The sequence below is a fragment of the Chiloscyllium plagiosum genome, unplaced genomic scaffold, assembly GCF_037043375.1.
Source record: "Chiloscyllium plagiosum isolate Xiang-an unplaced genomic scaffold, Cpla_swu_hap1 HiC_scaffold_19, whole genome shotgun sequence".
Taxonomy (NCBI): Eukaryota; Metazoa; Chordata; class Chondrichthyes; order Orectolobiformes; family Hemiscylliidae; genus Chiloscyllium; species Chiloscyllium plagiosum.
In genome coordinates this window covers 29,531,885-29,552,705 of record NW_028270157.1, presented here as the reverse complement: position 1 = coordinate 29,552,705, position 20,821 = coordinate 29,531,885, and the positions used below count along the sequence as shown (strand labels likewise).

At 40.2% G+C, this 20,821-nt stretch overlaps 1 protein-coding gene across 2 annotated transcripts; it reads right to left on the bottom strand.

Annotated features, from left to right (window-relative positions):
- Positions 1 to 310: 310 nt before the first annotated feature.
- On the bottom strand, positions 311 to 19,453 carry dyrk2 (dual-specificity tyrosine-(Y)-phosphorylation regulated kinase 2). 2 transcript variants are annotated; one of them, XM_043709627.2, is made up of 3 exons: positions 18,478 to 19,453; positions 17,679 to 17,818; positions 311 to 3,287 (listed from the first exon to the last, which is right to left on the bottom strand). In XM_043709627.2, exons 1-3 carry the CDS (start codon positions 18,518 to 18,520, stop codon positions 1,686 to 1,688), a joined length of 1,785 nt encoding a protein of 594 aa, XP_043565562.1. In that variant the 5' UTR covers positions 18,521 to 19,453; the 3' UTR covers positions 311 to 1,685. The 2 variants fall into 2 exon arrangements, with proteins under 2 accessions (XP_043565562.1, XP_043565566.1); XM_043709631.2 differs by lacking the exon at positions 18,478 to 19,453 and adding an exon at positions 18,191 to 18,223.
- Positions 19,454 to 20,821: the final 1,368 nt, after the last annotated feature.

Here is a 20,821-nt window from a genome sequence, read left to right as displayed (position 1 = left end):
GCTAGCTGTAATTTAGCCATCTGAGCCATTTGTGTACAGTACTGATCAATCCACACTACACTGAGCCAAAGCTTACCACTCCCTTAAACAAACAAATGGGCTGTAATAACTATCAAAGGTCAATCACAAAATGTGCAATAGAAGTAAAGCTTTGATTGGAGATGTGTTTCAACAAATGAACATACATAAAATGCTCAGATTATCTTTCAGGCCAATTCATGTATAAAAATATCATTCCGGTAGTGTTTTATAAATCCACTACCTAGCAATAATCTCTGTAGTGGTATTTCAGTGACAATGTACAGTTACATAACATTCAATAAAAATTTATTACAAACCATAAAAGTACTACAAAAGGATATTCTGCTATTTGAAATATTGCACTAAGACAAAGCAACATACATTTTAAATACACAAAATCAGATTTCATTCTGTAACAAAAGACTGGATTTACTGGCTTAAACCCAATCCGAGTGCTGTAAAGGTTTAATTTTGTATCATTAATTTTACAAACATATAAAATTTTCACATAAATACTAACATTACCAAAAACAGTTGAAGATGTCAATCCTTTAAATGTGAGAAATGGGCAGGACCTAAATTCCAATTTTTTTGTAAAATATTTTCAAGGGAAAATTCCAAGTTATTTTTACTAACTGGGGACCATGCTTTGAATTTTAGTCTTTCAATTTAAAACATGTTTAAATTTTGGTTACAACTGAGAAGAATATGTAATGTATTTAAGACCAATCCAAGTTCATTCAGATAATGCAGTTCATTCATTTAGTTCCTTCAATACTTTCCAGCTTAAAATGTACAAAAGAAAACTATCATTGAGCCTTCACTGATCTCTTCATTCTTTTGTGATGATTTTTCACCAATACTTCCCCATGACCAAACTCCTTGGTCACACAACTGACTTATATTGCTCACATGCTTGATAGTAAGTAACGGAATAACAATGCCTTTCATGAGCAGAGAGACAATGAACTCTTTTGATTTACCAACATAATCTGACATTAGTGAACTAATTCCAAAACTGATTTTTAAAAAAGCAAAATGGTTTACCCACCAATACCATATTATAAAGTTTTTGGTTTCCTGGTTTGTTTATATCTAGTTGAGAAATGAAGACCAGGTAGGATAGCAACACAGGGAAGGTATATACAATACAATTATGAGGCACTGAAAACTAGATTCCATGACACTCCAAGTAAAGGGTTTTGTCATAGATTTATAAAAAGGTGTTGTTTTAAAAGACCTTCATTTATTTGTTATTGACGAGTAAAAGCCACAATCCGCAAAATCAAAAAATTCCAAAATCTCATATAGTGGATAATAATCTGCTATTATTTTGTCACATTATATGAATAATGACATTTTTTGACAACTATAAATGTTATCTGACATATGCTATTCATTAGCCTACAAAGTGCATTATTCGTATGCCAAGAAAATGAATAGCAAATGCATTTCACACTCAATACATGAAAAACCTACTTCCAACCATGGTCCCCAGCAATTACAAAATCAAAACTGTTCAGAGTTCTTAACTACAGAATGGTGTTTAAAATTCCAAACTTCAATAATTACAAAGTTCTAAAAAATACAAAATTTCAATTGAATAAGGCTCAGTGATGCGGCAAGAAATTTTCCTCGCATTCCTGGCATAGATTTATTCACACTCAGCTCACCAACTTGGGTAATACTGTTCGTTGTTGAATATTCCCATTGGCATCAGTCATTTGTGTTAAATTAGTTCTCAGTTTTGATGATGAGCCTGAAGTTGGAGGCAATTTAGAAATTGATGTAATAGCACCACTGCTTTCTGTTGCTCTCTTTGATGAGCCTTTCTCTCCACTTGGAGGCTTTGGTAAGCGTCTACGTAGCCAGGGATGTCGCAATGCCTGGCTGGGTGTCATACGCAATGCAGGATCCCATTCTAGGCATTGTTTCAGAAAATCAAGAAAGAGAGGATCATCACATCCTTTCAAAGCGGTGACCCAATCCTTGCTCCCTGGCGGGCCACGTAACTTTCCCCTCCGTGACCGTCCTCCATTAAGAACTACTGAGCCATCTGGCAAAGTCGTAACAGTACAATAACGGGGGTAACCTTTGGAGCTCACAAAATTTTTGGCTCGTTTTGACTGATCTAAAAACTTTTGAGGTGCAATACCCAGCAACTCAATCATGCAGGCAAGCTGGTCAGCTTCATCTTCCCCAGGCAACAGAGGGTAACCTGTCAATAGTTCAGCCAGAATGCAACCCAAACTCCACATGTCTATAGGCATGCCATAGCGAGCTCCAAGGATGACTTCAGGTGCACGGTAGAAGCGTGACTGTATGTATGTGTATACACGTTGGTGTTCATAACAACTTGAGCCAAAATCTATCACTTTAATCCCACTTCGTCCCTGTTGTTTCAGCAGGATATTCTCAGGTTTAAGGTCACAATGTATAATTCTATTCTTATGTAAAGCATCCAAGCACAGCAAAATGGAGTGAGCAAACTTGCGAACCAATGGAAGGCTGAACCCTTGAAACTTATTCTTCTTGATCAGTTCATAAAGGTTCATGCTCAGTAATTCAAATGTCATGCAAATGTGGTTGCGGAATGTAAAGTTCTCCAGCATATGAATGACATTCATGGTATTATCTTTGTCTTGCTTTTTCAGGTGCTCCAAAATCCGTATCTCCTCCGCAGCCTGCCGGTGAAAGCGTTTCTCATTCCTCACCATTTTCAGGGCTATATGCTGGTGTTGTTTGTGGTCATAAGCTTTTACAACCTGCCCAAAGCTCCCTTTGCCAATAACTTTCAAAACTTCATATCTGTAAGTAATATGATCATGAGGTACGTGGATATAGGAACCCTGGTCATCATCGTAACCACCATTATTTGAGCCACCGACTACACCTTGCCGTTTCTTTGCATTTGGACCAACAAAGTAGATTTCATGATAGTTAAATATTTCATGGTGCTCAAATGCAGAAAGTTTATGCATATACTGTTTCATGGCTTGCTCTGGGGTCATAACTGTGGATTTGGGTTTTGGAGAACAATCTGTTGACTTTACTGATGCAGAGCTTCCTTGCCGCCTTTGTGAACTCTCCAATTGCTTGTCATGAACCACCGGTAATGAGGTTTTACCAACTGCAGTGAGGCCATTGGGTTGCGTAGTCAAAATTGCCCTTTTGGTGCCAGTGTCTTCGAAGAGCTGTTGAACCTGAATCTGTCCATGGGTACCAATATGTAGGTGGTCATTCATTGTGTGCTTGTTACCTCCAACCTAAAACAGATTTGGTTGGGGAGAAAAAGAAAATATATTTAACTGTCTTAAGATATGTAATAAATAGAAGCTGTAAAGTGAAAACACAAAACATGTTTTTGATTTATACTCATTTGCTTAATTGGATGCAAAGTGTCTCAGTTTGCCAGTCCTTTTATTTCAAACTTTGAGATACACTCCTTTTCACTTGTCCTCCTCTCTCAACACCGTTTTCAAGTTGTATGCAAGGTAGACAACCTGTTCTGTAGGCTCATTTTATATCTGCTCCATTTCTCTCTTCTGTCTAACAGCAATGACCTCAAACAAGTAGTCCAGACTATGAATTCATGTTCCTTATTTCAAGTGCATCAAAATGCTAGAACAGAAAACTGATCTGAATATGGCTATAATCCATGATATATTGGATAGAATATGAAAATACAAATAAACACTTAGATCATACAAACGAACAGGCAAGTTTATTGAAGCTTGATTAAATAAACTCAACACTTCAATATTTCACGCAATTTCTTTGGACCAAATCTAGGGTCTAAAGGGCCATTTTGTTCACGGCATACATCTTTAACAAGGACAGTTTTAGTAAGGAGTGGGTATTAACTTTCCGCATTCTTTGCCTCATATCACTCTCATGCAAAGTTCATCATTAGCTCCTAGCCACCTAAACATCGCAATTAAAACATCTCAATGATTTTGATAATGTCACATGACAGGAGCTGAGTGGACCATTATATTAACTGAATTCCCCTCCCATTCAATGCCTAAGCATCTGTTTTGACCATTTCAGTAAAGTTATTGATTCAATATAGAACCTTATAGAAATCCAATCAGAATTCATTTGAAAACAAATATTTCATTTTTGGTGCCTTTAACCTTCTAAAGTAATCCAGCACATTTCACAGCAACATTAAATAATATCTGATATGTACCTACTGTAATTAGAAATGGTGACCATAAGTTCAGTCAAGCACACAGATTTTAAGGAGCAATCAAAATCAGTAAATTGCAAAAGTTCAGAAATGCAGGAGTTCTGAGGATTATAGGTGAGAGAAGATTAGAAATAATAAGATAGGCACGGCATAGGGAGATTTTAAAATGTGACAAAGAGAATTTAAAAATCGAGGACATGCCAGACTAAGAGCCAATGCAAGTTTGCGAGCACAGGGAGACAGGTGAATGGGGTTGGTGCTAGATAGGATGTAGCAACAGAGTTTGGATGAGTTCAAATTGATGGAGTAAGATGAGCTACGACACCATTCTAATGATCAAGTCTAAATGTAACAAAGGCATGTATGTATGAGCTTAGGTAGAAAGGAGAAGTGGGCAACAGTAAGTTGGGGTAGGTTAGCTTGACTATGGCATCAATGTGTGGTTGTGAATTCATCTTAGGATTAAACAAAACATCAAGGGGATGAACAGGATCAATGGTTAGATGTGGGCAAGACATACATCTGGAACTTGGGTCAACAACATATCTGGGTGTCAAAGAGATAGAAATCCAGGACTGAGGAAAATGAGAAGGAGGTTCTCAATCTGGAGGCATGCCTTGGTCATCCCGATGAGGGCCAGGCCATCTGGAAGGCGTACGGAGTGAAGGAGGGTGTGCTCTCGTTGGGTTTAGGAGTCCATAGTGAGTCCACAGATCGGTTCCTCCAGGGACTAGTCCATGGCCCCCTCTTCTTCTCCTTGCTGGAAAAAGGCACGGGGTCAGCCAGAAGCTCTTTGTGCTGCTTGCGCATGACGGATCTCTGGTCTCAGATCCGGAGAGCATCAGAGTCCAAGTCAGGAAGGTCTATTCTTCATTCATCTCTTTGGATCCATCCAGCAAGGAGGTTCACAAGAGTCTGTGGAAGGATCTGCTGCAGCTTGACCCAAAGGGTGCCAAGAGGCTGAATGTTCCTCTGAGCCTGACTGGTGCCCTTCACCAGTTCTCCAGGGGCAACTCCCTCGGATGGACGGGCTGACTGTGAAGTTCTTCAGGATGTTCTGGAGAATGATTATGTGAGGGTCCTAGAGGAATGCATCATGACCAGAGATCTGCCTCTTTCCTGATGGAGGGCTGTAGTTCCTCTGCTGCTCAAGAGCAGAGGATGTCTAGTTATTAAAGAACTAGCATCTGGTTTCCCTTCTCAGCAGAGATCATAAATTCTTTGCCAGGGGATCACTTTGCACCTTAGCACCGTACTGGAAGAAGTGTGAATAAGCCAGACCAATCCTACTCAGTCCCAGACTAGAGTAATTAGGACATCATCCATCTGATCCACGGCACGGTCCATTTTCCCAGAAGGCTTCCCTCTTGCCCCTGATCAGGGAATGGCACACGACATAGAGTCATAGAGATGTAAAGCATGCAAAGGGACCCTTCAGTCCATGCCGACCTGATATCCCGACCCAATCTAGTCCCACCTGCCAGCACCGGACCCATATCCCTCGAAACCTTTCCTATTTATATACCCATCTAAATGCCTCTTAAATGTTGCAATTGTACCAGCCTCCACCACTTCCTCTGGCAGCTCATTCCATATCTGTACCACCCTCTGTGTGAAAAAGTTGCCCCTTAGGTCTCTTTTATATCTTTCCCCTCTCACCCTAAACCTGTGCCCTCTAGTTCTGGAGTCTCCCACACCAGGGAAAAGACTTTGCCTATTTACCCTATCCATGCCCCTCAATTTTGTAAACATCTATAAGGTCACCCCTCAGCCTCCAATGCTTCAGGGAAAACAGCCCCAGCCTGTTCAGCCTCTCTCCATAGCTCAAATCCTTCAACCTTGCAACATCCTTGTAAATCTTTCCTGAACCCTTTCAAGTTTCACAACATCTTTCCGATAGGAAGGAGACCAGAACTGCATGCAATATTCCAACAGTGGCCTAACCAATGTCCTGTACAGCTGCAACATGACCTCCCAACTCCTGTACTCAATACTCTGACCAATAAAGGAAGGCTTTATTCACTATCCTATCTACCTACGACTCCACTTTCAAGGAGCTATGAAGCTGCACTCCAAGGTCTCGTTGTTCAGCAACACTGCCCATGACCTTACCATTAAGTGTATAAGTCCTGCTAAGATTTGCTTTCCCAAAATGCAGCACCTCGCATTTATCTGAATTAAACTCCATCTGCCACTTCTAAGCCCATTGGCACATCTGGTCAAGATCCTGTTGTAATCTGAGGTAACCCTCTTCGCTATCCACTACACCTCCAATTTTGTTGTCACCTGCAAACTTACTAACTGTACCTCTTATGCTCGCATCCAAATCATTTATGTAAATGACAAAAGTAGAGGACCCAGCACAAATCCTTGTGGCACTCCACTAGTCACAAGCCTCCAGTCTGAAAAACAACCCTACACCACCATCCTCTGTTTTCTACCTTTCAGCCAGTTCTGTATCCAAATGGCTAGTTCTCCCTTTATTCCATGAGATATAATCTTGCCAATCAGTCGCCCATGGGGAACCTTTTCGAACACCTTACTGAAGTCCATATAGATCACATCTCCCGCTCTGCCCTCATCAATCCTCTTTGTTACTTCTTCAAAAAACTCAATCAAGTTTGTGAGACATGATTTCCCACAGACAAAGCCATGTTGACTATCCCTAATCAGTCCTTGCCTTTCCAAATACATGTACATCCTGTCCCTCAGGATTCCCTCCAACAACTTGCCCACCACCAACGTCAGGCTCACCGGCCTATAGTTCCCTGGCTTGTCTTTACCACCCTTCTTAAACAGTGGCATCACGTTTGCCAACCTCCAGTCTTCCGGCACTTCACCTGTGACTATCGATGATACATGTATCTCAGCAAGAGGCCCAACAATCACTTCTCTAGCTTCCCACAGAGTTCTAGGTTTACACCTGATCAGGTCCTAGGATTTATCCACCTTTACCCATTTCAAGACATCCAGCACTTCCTCCTCTGTAATATGGACATTTTGCAAGATGTTACCATCTATTTCCCTACAGTCTATATCTTCCATATCCTTCTCCACATTAAATACTGATGCAAAATACTCATTTAGTATCTCCCCCATTTTCTGCGGCTCCACACAAAGGCCGCCTTGCTGATCTTTGAGGGGCCCCATTCTCTCCCTAGTTACCCTTTTGTCCTGAAGGTATTTGTAAAACTCTTTGAATTCTCCTTAATTCTATTTGCCAAAGCTATCTCATGTCCCCTTTTTGCCCTCCTGATTTCCCTCTTAAGTATACTCCTACTTCCTTTATACTCTTCTAAGGATTCACTCGATCTATCCTGTGTGTACCCACATATGCTTCCTTCTTTTTCTTAACCAAACTCTCAATTTATTTACTCATCCAGCTTTCCCTATATCTACCAGCCTTTCCTTTCACCCTAACAGGAATCTACTGTCTCTGGATTCTCGTTATCTCATTACTGAAGGCTTCCCATTTTCCAGCCGTCCCTTTTCCTGCGAACATCTGTCCCCAATCAGCTTTCGAACGTTCATACCTAATACCGTCAAAATTGGCCTTTCTCCAATTTAGAACTTCAATTTTTAGATCTGCTCTATCCTCTTCCATCACTATTTTAATGGGATTATGGTCGCTGGCCCCAAAGTGCTCTCCCAATGACACCTCAGTCACCTGCCCTGCCTTATTTCCCAAGAATAGATCAAGTTTTGCACCTTCTCTACTAGATAGATCCACATACTGAATCAGAAAATTGTCTTGTACACACTTAACAAATTCCTCTCCATCTAAACCTTTAACACTATGGCAGTCCCAGTCTACGTTTGGAAAGTTAAAATTCCCTACCATAACCATCCTATTATTCTTACAGATAGCTGAGATCTCCTTACAAGTTTGTTGACATGATGGATCACGAGTATTTACTTGGGACACATTCAATGCCTAGATCTGTACGCAACCTCAGTGTTTAGTGAAGGTTAATGGATCCCTGACAGCAGTGTTGTACTTTGGGAAGGGACAAGCAAACGGAAAAAGCTCATGGAGACAAAAGTCAGCACTGGCTCACTGCTCAGATACTGAGCTACCCATTTTTGCCCTCATGTGCCTCTGCACCCAGATCCCAGATAGTGACTTCTTACCTTCAGACCCTGCAACAATACCTTTATACCGAGCCTCCTCCAGGGTAATGTGCCCTGATGATGTTTTTCTTCCATCAGGTGAGCGACCTCAGTTATGGCATGCAGAGTTGCCTGTCTTTTATTTGGATCTGATCAGGATTTGGGTCAGGGTTGCCTTGTGCAGTGCACTCTTCCTGCAGGTGTGGCGGCTGTTTTAAGTGAGCTGCTGCTAAAGAACAGGTTCCTCTGGCCAGATAACAGCAGAGCAGCTGGGAGAAATGGCATCCATCGATATCCTGAATGTGGCCTGAATCTTCTCAAGCCTAAGGACCAAAGTACTCCGACCAGACACTGCAATGACTCAGGAGTCCTGATGAAGGGCTTATGCCCGAAGCATCAATTCTCCTGCTCCTTGGATGCTGCCTGACCTGCTGTGCTTTTCCAGCATCACACTCTTGAATCTGATCTCCAGCATCTGCAGTTGTCACTTTCTCCTGGTTTACCCTTGTTACCTTTCTTAAACAAGGAGACAACATTAGCAGTTCTCCAGTCTTCCAGGACCTCACTGATGTTCAAGGATGCTGCAAAGATATTTGTTAAGACCCCAGCTATTTCTTCTCCCGCTTCCGTCAGTAACCTGGGATAGATCCCATCCACACCTGGGGGCTTGTCTACCCTAATGCCTTTTTGAATACCCAACACTTCCTGCCTTCTTATGCTGACTTGACCTAGAGTAATCAAACATTTATTCCTAACCTCAACACCCATCATGTCCCTCTCCTCAGTGAATACTGACGCAAAGTATTCATTAAGAATCTCACCCATTTTCTCTCTCTCCACGCATAACTTTCCTCCTTTGCCCTTGAGATGGCCAACCCTTTCTCTAGTTACCCTCTTGCTCCTTATATATGAATAGAGAAGAGTGGCACCATAAGACAATATATAGGAGCAGAAATTAGGCCATTTGGCCCATCAAGGCCGCTAGCCATTCAAGCATGGCTGATACGTTTCTCAACCCCATTCTTCCACTTTCTCCCCGTAATCCTTCATCCCCTTGACAGTCAAGAATCTACCTATCTTCATCTTAAATATACTCAATGATCTGATCTCCGCAGCCTTCTTTGGCCATGAATTTCATAGTTTCACCACTCTCTGGTTGAAGAGATTCTCTTTATCTCTTCCCTTTACTCTAAAGCTGTGCAGTCAGGCAGCATCCGAGGAACAGGAAAATTGATGTTTCAGACAAAAGCACTTTCCTGCTCCTCAGATGCTGCCTGACCTGCTGTGTTTTTTCAGCACCACTCTAATCTTGATTCTAATCTCCAGCATCTGCAGTACCCACCTCCGCCTTACCATGGTCACAGTCACACTCAATATAAAAGCTGTTTCAAAGATGTGGCAGAAGCAAATGATTGAGGTATTCAAACATGGAACTGTGGGTAAGATGCATGTAGATTTGGGAGGTGATGGACTTGAGAGAAAAAACATTGAAGACAGTTTTTAAGGAAGGTGGAATAATGGGAGAGATATTTTAGATGGCTGATTTCCGTAAGTAGAAGACTGTATTGGAGGAAACTGAACCATCATCATCTAACATGGGTTTAACGGGCAAGACAATTTCAAGAGCAGAATGAGGAAAGATAGGAGGGAAAATGCAAGTTCACAGCTAAGGAAGGAACTTCACTGAAGTAAAACAAAGAACTGTGGATGATGGAGAGCTGAAGCAAAAATGGAAAATGCTGACAAAACTCCACAGGTCTGGCAGCATCTGTGGGGAGAAGCTTCACTGAATTGCTGGGCTCGGGGGAGATAGGGCAGTAACAAATTCTTCTGGACAGAGGTTCTCAATCTTAGTGACAAAGACAGAATGAACATTTTGCATTCATAAAGAGCAGGGAGTTGAAGTAGATGATACATAGTAGGGAAAATAAGTCACATTATTTTCATACATTGGGATCATCAAAAATGGTAAGTGGTATTGGATTAATCATTTTTTTTTTAAACTAAGATTGCAATGGTATCAAAGAACACGGGGAAAGGGTGGATATATAGAGCTTGGTCACAGATCAGGTGTCATTAACAGGCTCTAGGTGTTAAACAGTCTATACTTTCTCCTATTCCTACACTGCAATGAAATGGAGGCCAAAGTCATTGTGATCAAATAACAAAAACAATAAAAGTTACTGAAACTGACATGATATTGAAGTTTCCAATAGACATTGAGGATTTTAAAAAAGAAAAGGAAGTGATGCTTAAGGAGGAAAAGGTGCCTAAAGCATGTGTACACTCTAAGTTGTAGTTTGGTGACAAATCGCCAGAGTTCCACCATAACAATCCGGATTGGGCAAGTGTTTGGAGGGATAGCTGAGGGCCTGGCTTCATTTGGGCAGTGGAGGAAGAAGTCTCACCGCCTCCATTTTTCATCAAGGCCATGATGATGATGATGCAGTATTTACTATAAATTCACTGATGACAAAGGGTTTGCTCACAGAAGAACAGACAGAAGAGAAACGAATGTCAAACTAGCTCCTTTGTGAAGCTGCATGTCAGCGTTGTTTTCATATTTGATCAAATTTATACTAATTGTGGTATCAATTTGACCTGAACAGCCTAACACACAATAAATGAATAACCAACTAATGATCATGAAGCAGTTTAGAATGAGATGTTTCAATATACCTAAAAGGTTTTATATTAGTTACCTGTACTGACTTGGCATAATCTAGTCTGGCCCTTCAGACAAGATAAATATAATACACACAGCCAGTTTTTCTTTTGTTTCAAATTCAGGTACATGGGTATACAATGCCCTATCAAATGCAGTGCAGCACTGAAATATATGGTAAATGTGGTCAGACAGAAGATAGCAATATTCACTCTAAAGAACCACTATTACTTAACCAGAAGAATGAATCCTAAGCTAAAAGGAAGTATTTCAGGACTACAAAAGTCCATATTTTCAGCGATATCTGCTGTATAAAGTTCTCTAATGATGTTTGCATTAAATAAATACTCAAAATATTTTCATTTGAAATAAAAACAGCTAACACCAAGTGATGATGCAACAGAAATTTTCCTGAAATGTTTCTGGATATAGATCTATATGTAACATCGATATATAGTTTACTCCAGAAGAAAGAATGTTAAGTGTCCATGTTACATAACATACAAGTAGCATTCTAACATAAGTTGGATTGGTATGCTTGCCTTTATTGGTCAGTGCATTGAGTACAGGAGTTGGGAGGTCATGTTGCAGCTATACAGGACGTTGGTTGGGCCAATTTTGGCATACTGTGTGCAATTCTGATCTCCCTGCTATAGGAAGGATATTGTGAAACTTGAAAGGGCTTATGCCCGAAATGTCGATTCTCCTGTTCCTTGGATGCTGCCTGACCTGCTGCGCTTTTCTAGCAACACATTTTCAGCTCTGATCTCCAGCATCTGCAGCCCTCACTTTCTTTCAGAAAAGATTTACAAGTATGTTGCCAGGATTGGTGGGTTTGAACTATAGGGAGAGGCTATTTTCCCTGATGCATTGTAGGCTGAGGAGTGACCTTATAGAGGTTTATAAAATCATGAAGGGCATGGATAGTGGAAACAGGGTGGGGAGCCCAAAACTAGGGGGCAGAGTTTTAAGAGGAGAGGGGAAATATTTATAAGGGACCAAAGGGGCAAATTTTCATGCAGAGATTGGTGCCTGTATGGAATAAGCTGGCAGAGGAAGTGCTGAAGGGTGGTACAATTACATTAAAAAACATCTGAATGCAATGGGAAGGGTTTAGAGGGAGGTGGGCCAAATGCTGGTAAACAGGACTAAATTTATTTACGATATCTGGTCGGCATGGATGAGTTGAACTGAAAGGTCTGTTTCTGTCTCTATATCTCTATAACTCTAAAAGATCAGAAAATTACATTAAGGCACTGAAAGCATGCTGCCCAATATTAATCTGACTCAATTGAACACTAATTGGCAGAAATATGAGCAATCTATTTCTGCAGTTATCAATTTGGAAATACAAGAAAACTGCTTCAAAATAACTGCAAAGCAATTGCTGATATTTTATAATGTTATTAGGAAAGAAACTGAGGGAGGAATGCAAACTCTTTGATAGAGTCCATGAAAATAGGCAAACAGCAGACTTGTTGAATAATTAGTCTTTTTCATTTTTTCATGAGACATTAGTGTCACTGACAAGATCAAAAATTTGTTTCCTATCCCTAGTTACCCACAAGAATGTGATGGTGAGCTAGGGTGCCAGGTGGTGTGTTAGTATTTACAACGGAAGAGGAGAATGTGCCAAACATATGATAATAAAGTACTATTGAATGGGGGTGACAACTCCCTAAAATTAATGTAAGCAAAATAATAGTCATGAAGAAAGTCATAGTTTTAAAGAGAATAATAAATCCCGAGATGACTAGGTAATATCACTCCTCAAGTCTTAAAGGAAGTGGCTTAGATTATTGCAGGCCCCTTTATAATAATCTTTCAAATTTCTTTTGTTTCAGAAAATTCTGCATAACACTCCATTAAATTAAGGTGGGTGAGAAAGGAAAAATATAGAAAAAACTATAGACCAGTTGACCGAACATCTATTGTTGGAAAATTACTAAAGTCTACTAGATAGTGACTGATTGCCTTGAAAGTTTTCAGAGAAAAGATTTGTGAGGGCTAAATTTGCATTAAATTGGATTTTTTTTTTGACATGGTAATGACACCAGTAGACCCAACGGTTTGGGGCTTCAAACACTCACTGCATTAATTAAAATTGTAGATATTGCAATACAAAATTATATCTGCATATTTTCTGAGGACATAAAATCAGTGTCATTGTAAGTAATTTTTATGGAAGCATAAAATTAGAAAAGATGATGGTTAAGATAATGGACAAAACTTTGGGAAATGGATTTCAATTTGGCAATTGTGATTCATCCACTTAGGACCCAAAAATGATGGTGAACAACTAGAAACTGTGAGGTTCCAAAGAGATTTAAATGTCATGAACCAGCGCAGAAAGTAACTACAAAAGTAACTGGAATCTCAGCCTCTATATCTACAGGACTAGACCGAAAGGGGGTAAAATAATTCTACAATTGTACAAATTCAAATATGTTATACATGGAGTATCACGAGCATTTATTAGGGGAGGGGTGTGGAAGCGTCCAAAACTAGAGGGCATAGATTTAGGGAGAGAGGGGAAATTTTTAAAAGGGATTTAACTGGCAACTTTTTCATGCAGAGGGTGGTGCGTATATGAAATGAACTGCCAGAGGAAGTGGTGTCAGCTGGTAAATTACACATTTAAAAGGCATGTGGATGGGTATATGAACAGGAAGGGTTTAGAGGGCCAAGTGCTGGCAAATTGGACTAGATTAGGACATTTGGTGGGCTTGGACAAGTTTGACCAATGGGTCTGTTTCTATGCTGTACATCTCTAAGACTTGCTATGATTCTGTATCTCAGGAAGTACAGTGTATATTTGGTCTTGGAGGACATGCACAGAAATTTTCAAAAATAATTCCTGAACTCAAAGGGTTACATTGCAAGGAGCAATTGCATAATTTAGAGCTGTTATATTTCCTGGAATTTTGGCAGTTAAAAGGGTAAGTTGATCAAAATTTTCAAAGCCTAAGGGAAACAAATAGTTTATTTATCTAATCTACTTCTGTTTGATCAGAAAACCAGGAAAAGAAGACATGGTCAAACAAATCGAGCCAGATTTTTCAGAAATGAAATTAGGAAACACATCTAGACATAAAGCAAGTTAAAAGTTTGGAACTGATCCATATTTGGAAATTAATACTAGATCAATTATTAATTTTAACTATTGAGATCGACAGGCTATTGCTGACTAAGGATACTAAATGATATGGGGCAAACATTGGTAAATGGAGCTAGATCACAGTTCAGCTTTGATCTCATCATCTCTATTCTGCCATCTAATGAGCTAAAGGCCACTTACTCCTGTTCCAAATGTACTCATGCAAATCTACTTCTATCCCCAGAGCGCAGAATCAGAGTACAAATTTTAATTACTGCAACTGTACCTAAAATTAAGTACTGTCTGTGCCTTTCCAGAGATAGAGCAACATATTAAATACCATACTCGAGAAAACAGGAATATATAGCCCTGCTCTTTTATTTGTGGCAATACAATCTATTTTGACACACTCAAAATGAAGTGTGGTGGACACATTTAGGAGAAATGCTGACTTTTAATTTTTATTGCTAGGGAAATCATTTATGGCAGTAGAGTGGACCGCATAAAACTTGTGCTAAACTCAGACATCAAGCTCTCAGCATATGACTTTTGACATTTCTATATATATTAAAAATTGTTAAATATATAGACAACCAATATTTCCTAAAATTTTGATGAAACCTACTACAGAAGGTTCATTTGTGAAAGTCCAGTTACTGCCTACACATAGAAAAGATACGGTGGAAGATTTTGGTTTACTTCTTTTAATGCATTGTCGAATGTCAGAAAAACCCATCTGGTTCACTAATGTTTTTTAGAAGAGGAAACTGCCATCCTTTCCTGGTCAGGCCTACATGTGAGTCCAGACCCATAACAATGCAGTTGACTTTTAACTGCCTTTTGGGCGATTAGGAATGGTGACCTCACCAGTGATGCCCTCATCTCATCAATGAATTTAAAAACACTCCTGAAGAAGTCCTGATACAGGATTACAACTACTTAAATATTCGGTCCTAGGATTGAAGTGTCAGCTAACAGAAGCTGACTGTTCAAACACATGTACTGGCATTCAGCAATGCAGGTTTAGTGATTAAAAACCATTGTAAATGCAATCCCACATGGCATGAAGTCACTATTTTGTAGATATTAGAATGGTCATAATGCTCAAATTTGATGTGACCAATAGCTCCATTCGCACACAAGCATTCCGGAAGTTCACATTTTATGTGGGTTGAAAACAAAATGTCAATATCCATTACATTTTATGTATAGTGTATGTTTTTTTTTCTAACATACATTAAAATAACCAATTAAATGTCAATTATAAGAATTATAATTTTTTTCAGGGTGCTTGCAGGGCTCCTTGTATTTGAAACTAACATATCCCAAAGTAACCATTTAATAAACTCTGGCATGTTTATCCATCTTAGTTGCAACTTTCACCAACCTCTGCAGCAAAGATATGGTTATTGATTTACAGGACCCCGGGCCTTCCCTTTCTTAAAGAAGTCCTAACTTGCCCGTTAGGAAGAAGGGTCACTGAACTCTGCTTTCTCTGCGAAACCTGCTGAGTTTTTCCAGCAGTTCTGCTTTTGTCTTAACTCCCCTCACTGCTTAAAAAGCATCCAACACACTTCCACAAAATATAAGAACACAAATACACTAATGTAAACTTTTGTGGGCTATCACTATCCAAAGAGATAAAGGGACAGGAGCTGGAGTGAGGGTGTTGGAAGCGGACTGTCAGATTACAACGATAGATGAAAGCCCAAATGTGTCTAATACTTTCAGTTCATTAAGCAATCTAATAATTTAAAGGGGATTCAGTACATTTTTTAAATGTATACTTTTAAAAATCATTAAATGGTGGGATAATACTGTTTTAAAAATGTGCTTTGATAGTGTCCGTCAGAAACCATAAATATCCCACTCTCTGGATCAACTGCTGTTTCAAATGTACCACGCAAATCCTGGGAAGCAATGAATTATTTAATACGCCCGTACAATATTGTGGCAAAAACATTTTGTCGTAACATCTCCCTCGGCTCCAAGGCATCTACTTCACCCAATTCATTTAAATCTTATAATGCTAATATCGCTTCTTTTGTTTACATTCGCTTGATTCCAAACGGGTGGATTTTATATAGTTGGAGGCAAAGTGGAAGATATAGTAGCAGACAACATGGTATAGTTCTTCTTAAATTGTTCAGTTTAGACGTACGTTAAAAGAAATCACTGCACAACTTGCGTCTATACCCCCACCCCCACTCCTCCCCAGGCTCTCCGCTCCCCAAAAAATTTACATCGAGTGCACTTCGCGGGTTACACACGAACAAACAGCAAATTTCTAAGACAAACAAAACATTTCCGTACAGCCGCGCGAGAAATAATCTACTGTCTCACACCAGTCATTCAAAAGCACCAAACCTTGATGTTGAAACAGGCACAAATGTTTTTCAATTAAACAAAGCTGTACTTGGAAGTCCCAAACAAGCTGCTCCCCGCCCCCACCCTGGGATCTGTCAGACCAGAGTTTGAAGCCGAGGCCTCAGAGAGTTGAGGATCACAACACATCCAGCAAATCCAACCTCATCTGTACGAAAAACATCACTCAGCTTATACTGCAGCCTTAACCTATTAGTTTACAAATAGTTTTGAAGAAGTGGAAAGAGTAATTAGTTTATCATCTAGCCCCAAACTAAAACTTCGTCAGAACTGCTTAATATGATTAGTGGTCATCAAAGTCATGGGGATCTACAGCACAGAAAAAGGTCCTTCGGCCCAGTCCCATTGTCCAGCACTTAACATCACAAGTGTACATCCAAATGTTTCTTAGGAGTCATGAGGGTTACCTTTATGGACAGTGAGTTCTACATTCCCATCGCCCACTGAGGTGAAAATTAAATTCTCCTCACATCCTCTCCACATCTACTGCCCTTCGCCTTAAATCTATATCACTGGTCACTGATCCCTTCACCAAAGGGAAATGTTTCTTCCAATCTATCCTGTCTTTGTCCCTCAGTCTCCCCTGCTTCAAGAAAGTAACCCTAGTCAATCCAATCCCTTCAGGACCAAAACTCTCCAGCCCAGACATCCTGGTAAGTCTCCTCTGCACTTTTTTTCAGTGCAGTTACATCCCTCCTATTATTATATGGATTCCAGAATTGCATACGATACTGATAATCTGGTATTTCAGACTGTACTTGCTTTGTGTGTGTCCTTAATTTTTTTTAAAATTGCTTTCCTGCAAAACGTAGTAACCGTAAAACTGAGGGGTGAGGGACACAGAACCCGCACTTAGAAAGTGATTATCTCAATGTGTGAAAACCTCAAGTGAAAAAGCGATCTTGATTATCTAACAAGGAATATGCATATTTGTTAACAGTTAACACACCCTTCACCCACAATCAAACTCATGGAGAAAAAAATAACAATTTCCAGTGTATCTTAAAATCGATTTGCCTGAATTATAGAAAATATACATCCCTGTAATCTTCATTGTTGCAAGTGCTACTGAATCTGTACTTTGACACGTTACACGCTGTGGTTTCCATGGTAGTTTTTTTTGCCCTCTTGTTGTGCGGGTTTAGTTAATCCAGAGGCGGTTGCTCTGGTAATTTTCACAATATTTTAGTGGGGTTTGTCTTTCTTACCGTGTGACTCTTCAGTGGCGGTAATCCTAGGGGTGATGGCGGGTCTCCCAGCCGAGATCCTGCTCCGCCTCTCTGTCTCTCCGAGCAATCGGTTCCCGTTCTGCAATCGGGCTGTAACACCGAGCTGTCAGCGGCCCTACCTGTCACACACACACACACAAAAGCGCCACGGATGTTTAAACCAAGTGAGAAAATAAAAAGAGCCCGGCGTTAAAGTAAACAGAATACATCAAGTGCTCATAATCAAAGACAGGAAAGCCATGACCCGACACCCTCGAGGGAACGTTCGACAACACAAACATCTTTCAACACACAATACACACACAAAAATCCCCATTTGTTCTGGTAAAGCAAACTAAACACACCAACCTCACCTCAACAAATGTTCACACACACACACCATTTCGCAAACTATAAGGTTTAATTCTCTTTTTCCCCAAAACCCACCCTAGCCCCAGGGGACAACTGTAGTAGGTCCACCCCTCCGCCATACACTATTATGAATTAATGACCTCTCAAAACTACCAAAGTAAGTTGATCATTCTCCAGACCCCCATCCTCATTCGCCGAGGGCGAGCACACTTTCCATGAGTAGGAAGTTCTCACCCTCTCTCTCTCTCTGCCCACCCCCTCCCCAAATGTCAAAGCACTAAGGGGGAGTTGTGGGAATAAAAGTCCCTCTCCCAACGATATTAAAGGTGCATCAAGCTGAAAATTAACTGGAGTGAAAACACACGGTGTGGGGTCTGTTCAATGCAGCGGGCAGGGTGTTGGCTCTTTCCCCTGTGGATCTCCTTACCCGTAGGATAGGCAGCCGTGGAGCAGGGTTTCCTCGTTAACATGGCCGCTCAGTCAGACAGATACACAGACAGAGAGAGAGAGAGAGGAAAAAAATCTCCAGCTGATCCTTCTCTCAACTCCAAGCTGCAGGAGCAGAGTCACCTACATCCGTGGAGACTACAAACTGCTCCGAACTCAACCACTGCTTCCTCGCCAACATAATGCACAACTTCATCGATATATTTTTTCAAAATCTACAGACACACACACCAAGCAACTCCCCACACGCCGCTGTCTGGGAGCGGCTTTGTGTTGTACACTGGAATGGTGCAGTAGACGGTAGCTGTGTGTAATGCTGATTGATTGTGGTTAAAACACTGGCCGTCCGGTTGCTAAGTGAAACTCCGTACATACACATTAGAGAAAGGGAGATACTCGCAAAGAGTCATTTCAAATCAGCCGACACCCGAAAAACCAAGCAAAACACCGACGTCATTCACGTTGCCTCGGGGCTAGGGCACAGCAAAAGGAACGGGTAGCCGGTTCGTTAAGGAAATTGGGAGAAAATCTTGAGTTAGTCTGGAGGAGAGGGAGAGATAAAAAGGTAACTTCTGGTGTTAAAAATGCAATAATAAAACACCATACATTGGACGGAATGGATTGGTACAACAGTGACAAGAGCTTACAGTGAAGCCACACAGACATAGGCAAAAAACAGAAAATCTTAGACTCACCTAAATGACCCTGAGTTCATCAGTGTGGATGTGATAATACTGTCCTCACCCAATGTGAGGATCCAAGTGCCGGTCCAATGAAAGGCGTCACTTTTTTTGTAAATAAAGGCTGGATCTGTTATTTTAGTACGCTGAAAAATAGAAAATATCTTGTTGTCCAAAGATAAACTAGCCCTGCAATTTCTGAACATTACAATGTTTGACCAAGATGTATACACAGATTGTTAACATATTTCACTAACAGGAATAAAGTTAACTTCCCAAATTAATATTAAGTTATTGTCATTATTGTGGTGAGCCCCATTTCAATTTGTTGATATTACAGTATTTCCAGAACTTTAGATTTATAAATCATTCAAAATACTGCAGTGAAGGGATGTCTATAAGGAATCAAGTGCAGCAATGTTCTATTTTTAAAAATATATATTCTAAAACATAGCTTCAATACATAGAAGTAGGTGTACATACAAACATCTAAGTTCACACTTCTATTTTCCACAAGGTTAATTTTTACAATTAGTTTTGAGCAATTGTATCAGCCTCCAACATTTAAGAGGCATTTGGATGGGTATATGAATAGGAAGGGTTTGGAGGGATATTGGCCAGGCGCTGGCAGGTGGGACTTGATTGGGTTAGGATATCTGGTCGGCATGGATGGGTTGGACCGAAGAATCTGTTTCCATTCTGTACATCTCTATGACTCTATGACAGTCTCCAGTTTTGAAGGCAGGTCCAAAATATATTCTGCCAATTACAGTATGCAGCAGGGCAATTTTAACTTTTGGTTTGCTACGCAGTATAAGTTAAAAAGGTGCAAGGACAACAATCTAAGACATGAGAGAGAGAGAGAACAGTCAAACAGCAATAATAGCATGCTGGACCAGGGTGAAATTCAATCAAGAAAAATGTTGGAATCAAATTTGGAGATGGCAAAGTGTCTGAGTGCAAGAAACAGGAAAAATGTTAAGAATGAATTAGTAGTTGTAATCTTGAATTCTCTTCCCACCAAACTGGGCTAATTTAAATTTTTAGTGCTGAGAATACTAGGTTCTTATTGAGTAAGGCTGTATAGGGATATTGAGCAATGGTGTCTAAATACAATTAAGACACAGATCAGCCATAGTAGAATAAATTCAAGAACCTAAATTCTCAACTCCTGTTCCTACACTCATCCCTCTCCCACCCCAGGACTCCCAATCCCACCTCTCACCATTGATTCTGGATTCATGATTTGGTCTTTTGATCCTTGTTCCTTGACACTCTTATCCCTGGGCATGCATCCATTGGCTTCCCAATCCTTCGCCCTGCATTACATAACTCCTGATCCTGAGGATTTTTGTGACACCAGTCATGGCTTGAGGCTTGTGATGCTTACACAGAGAAGTTTGTAGTTCACACAACTCTCGTGAAAGTTGGCACTAGATAAACCCCTTTTCACATGGCTTCTTTCTTTTAATACATTTGTATTCTAAAGAAGTGCTACAAATTGATCCACTTGAATTATCAACTTTTTAATAAGACCGTCTTCCGAAATATAATCAGGTGCTAGTGCAGGAAATTCAACTGATTGGAAAGTTACAGGTATAAAAAAACCTGAGTACAAAATACACTTGTCCAATTTTTAATTCC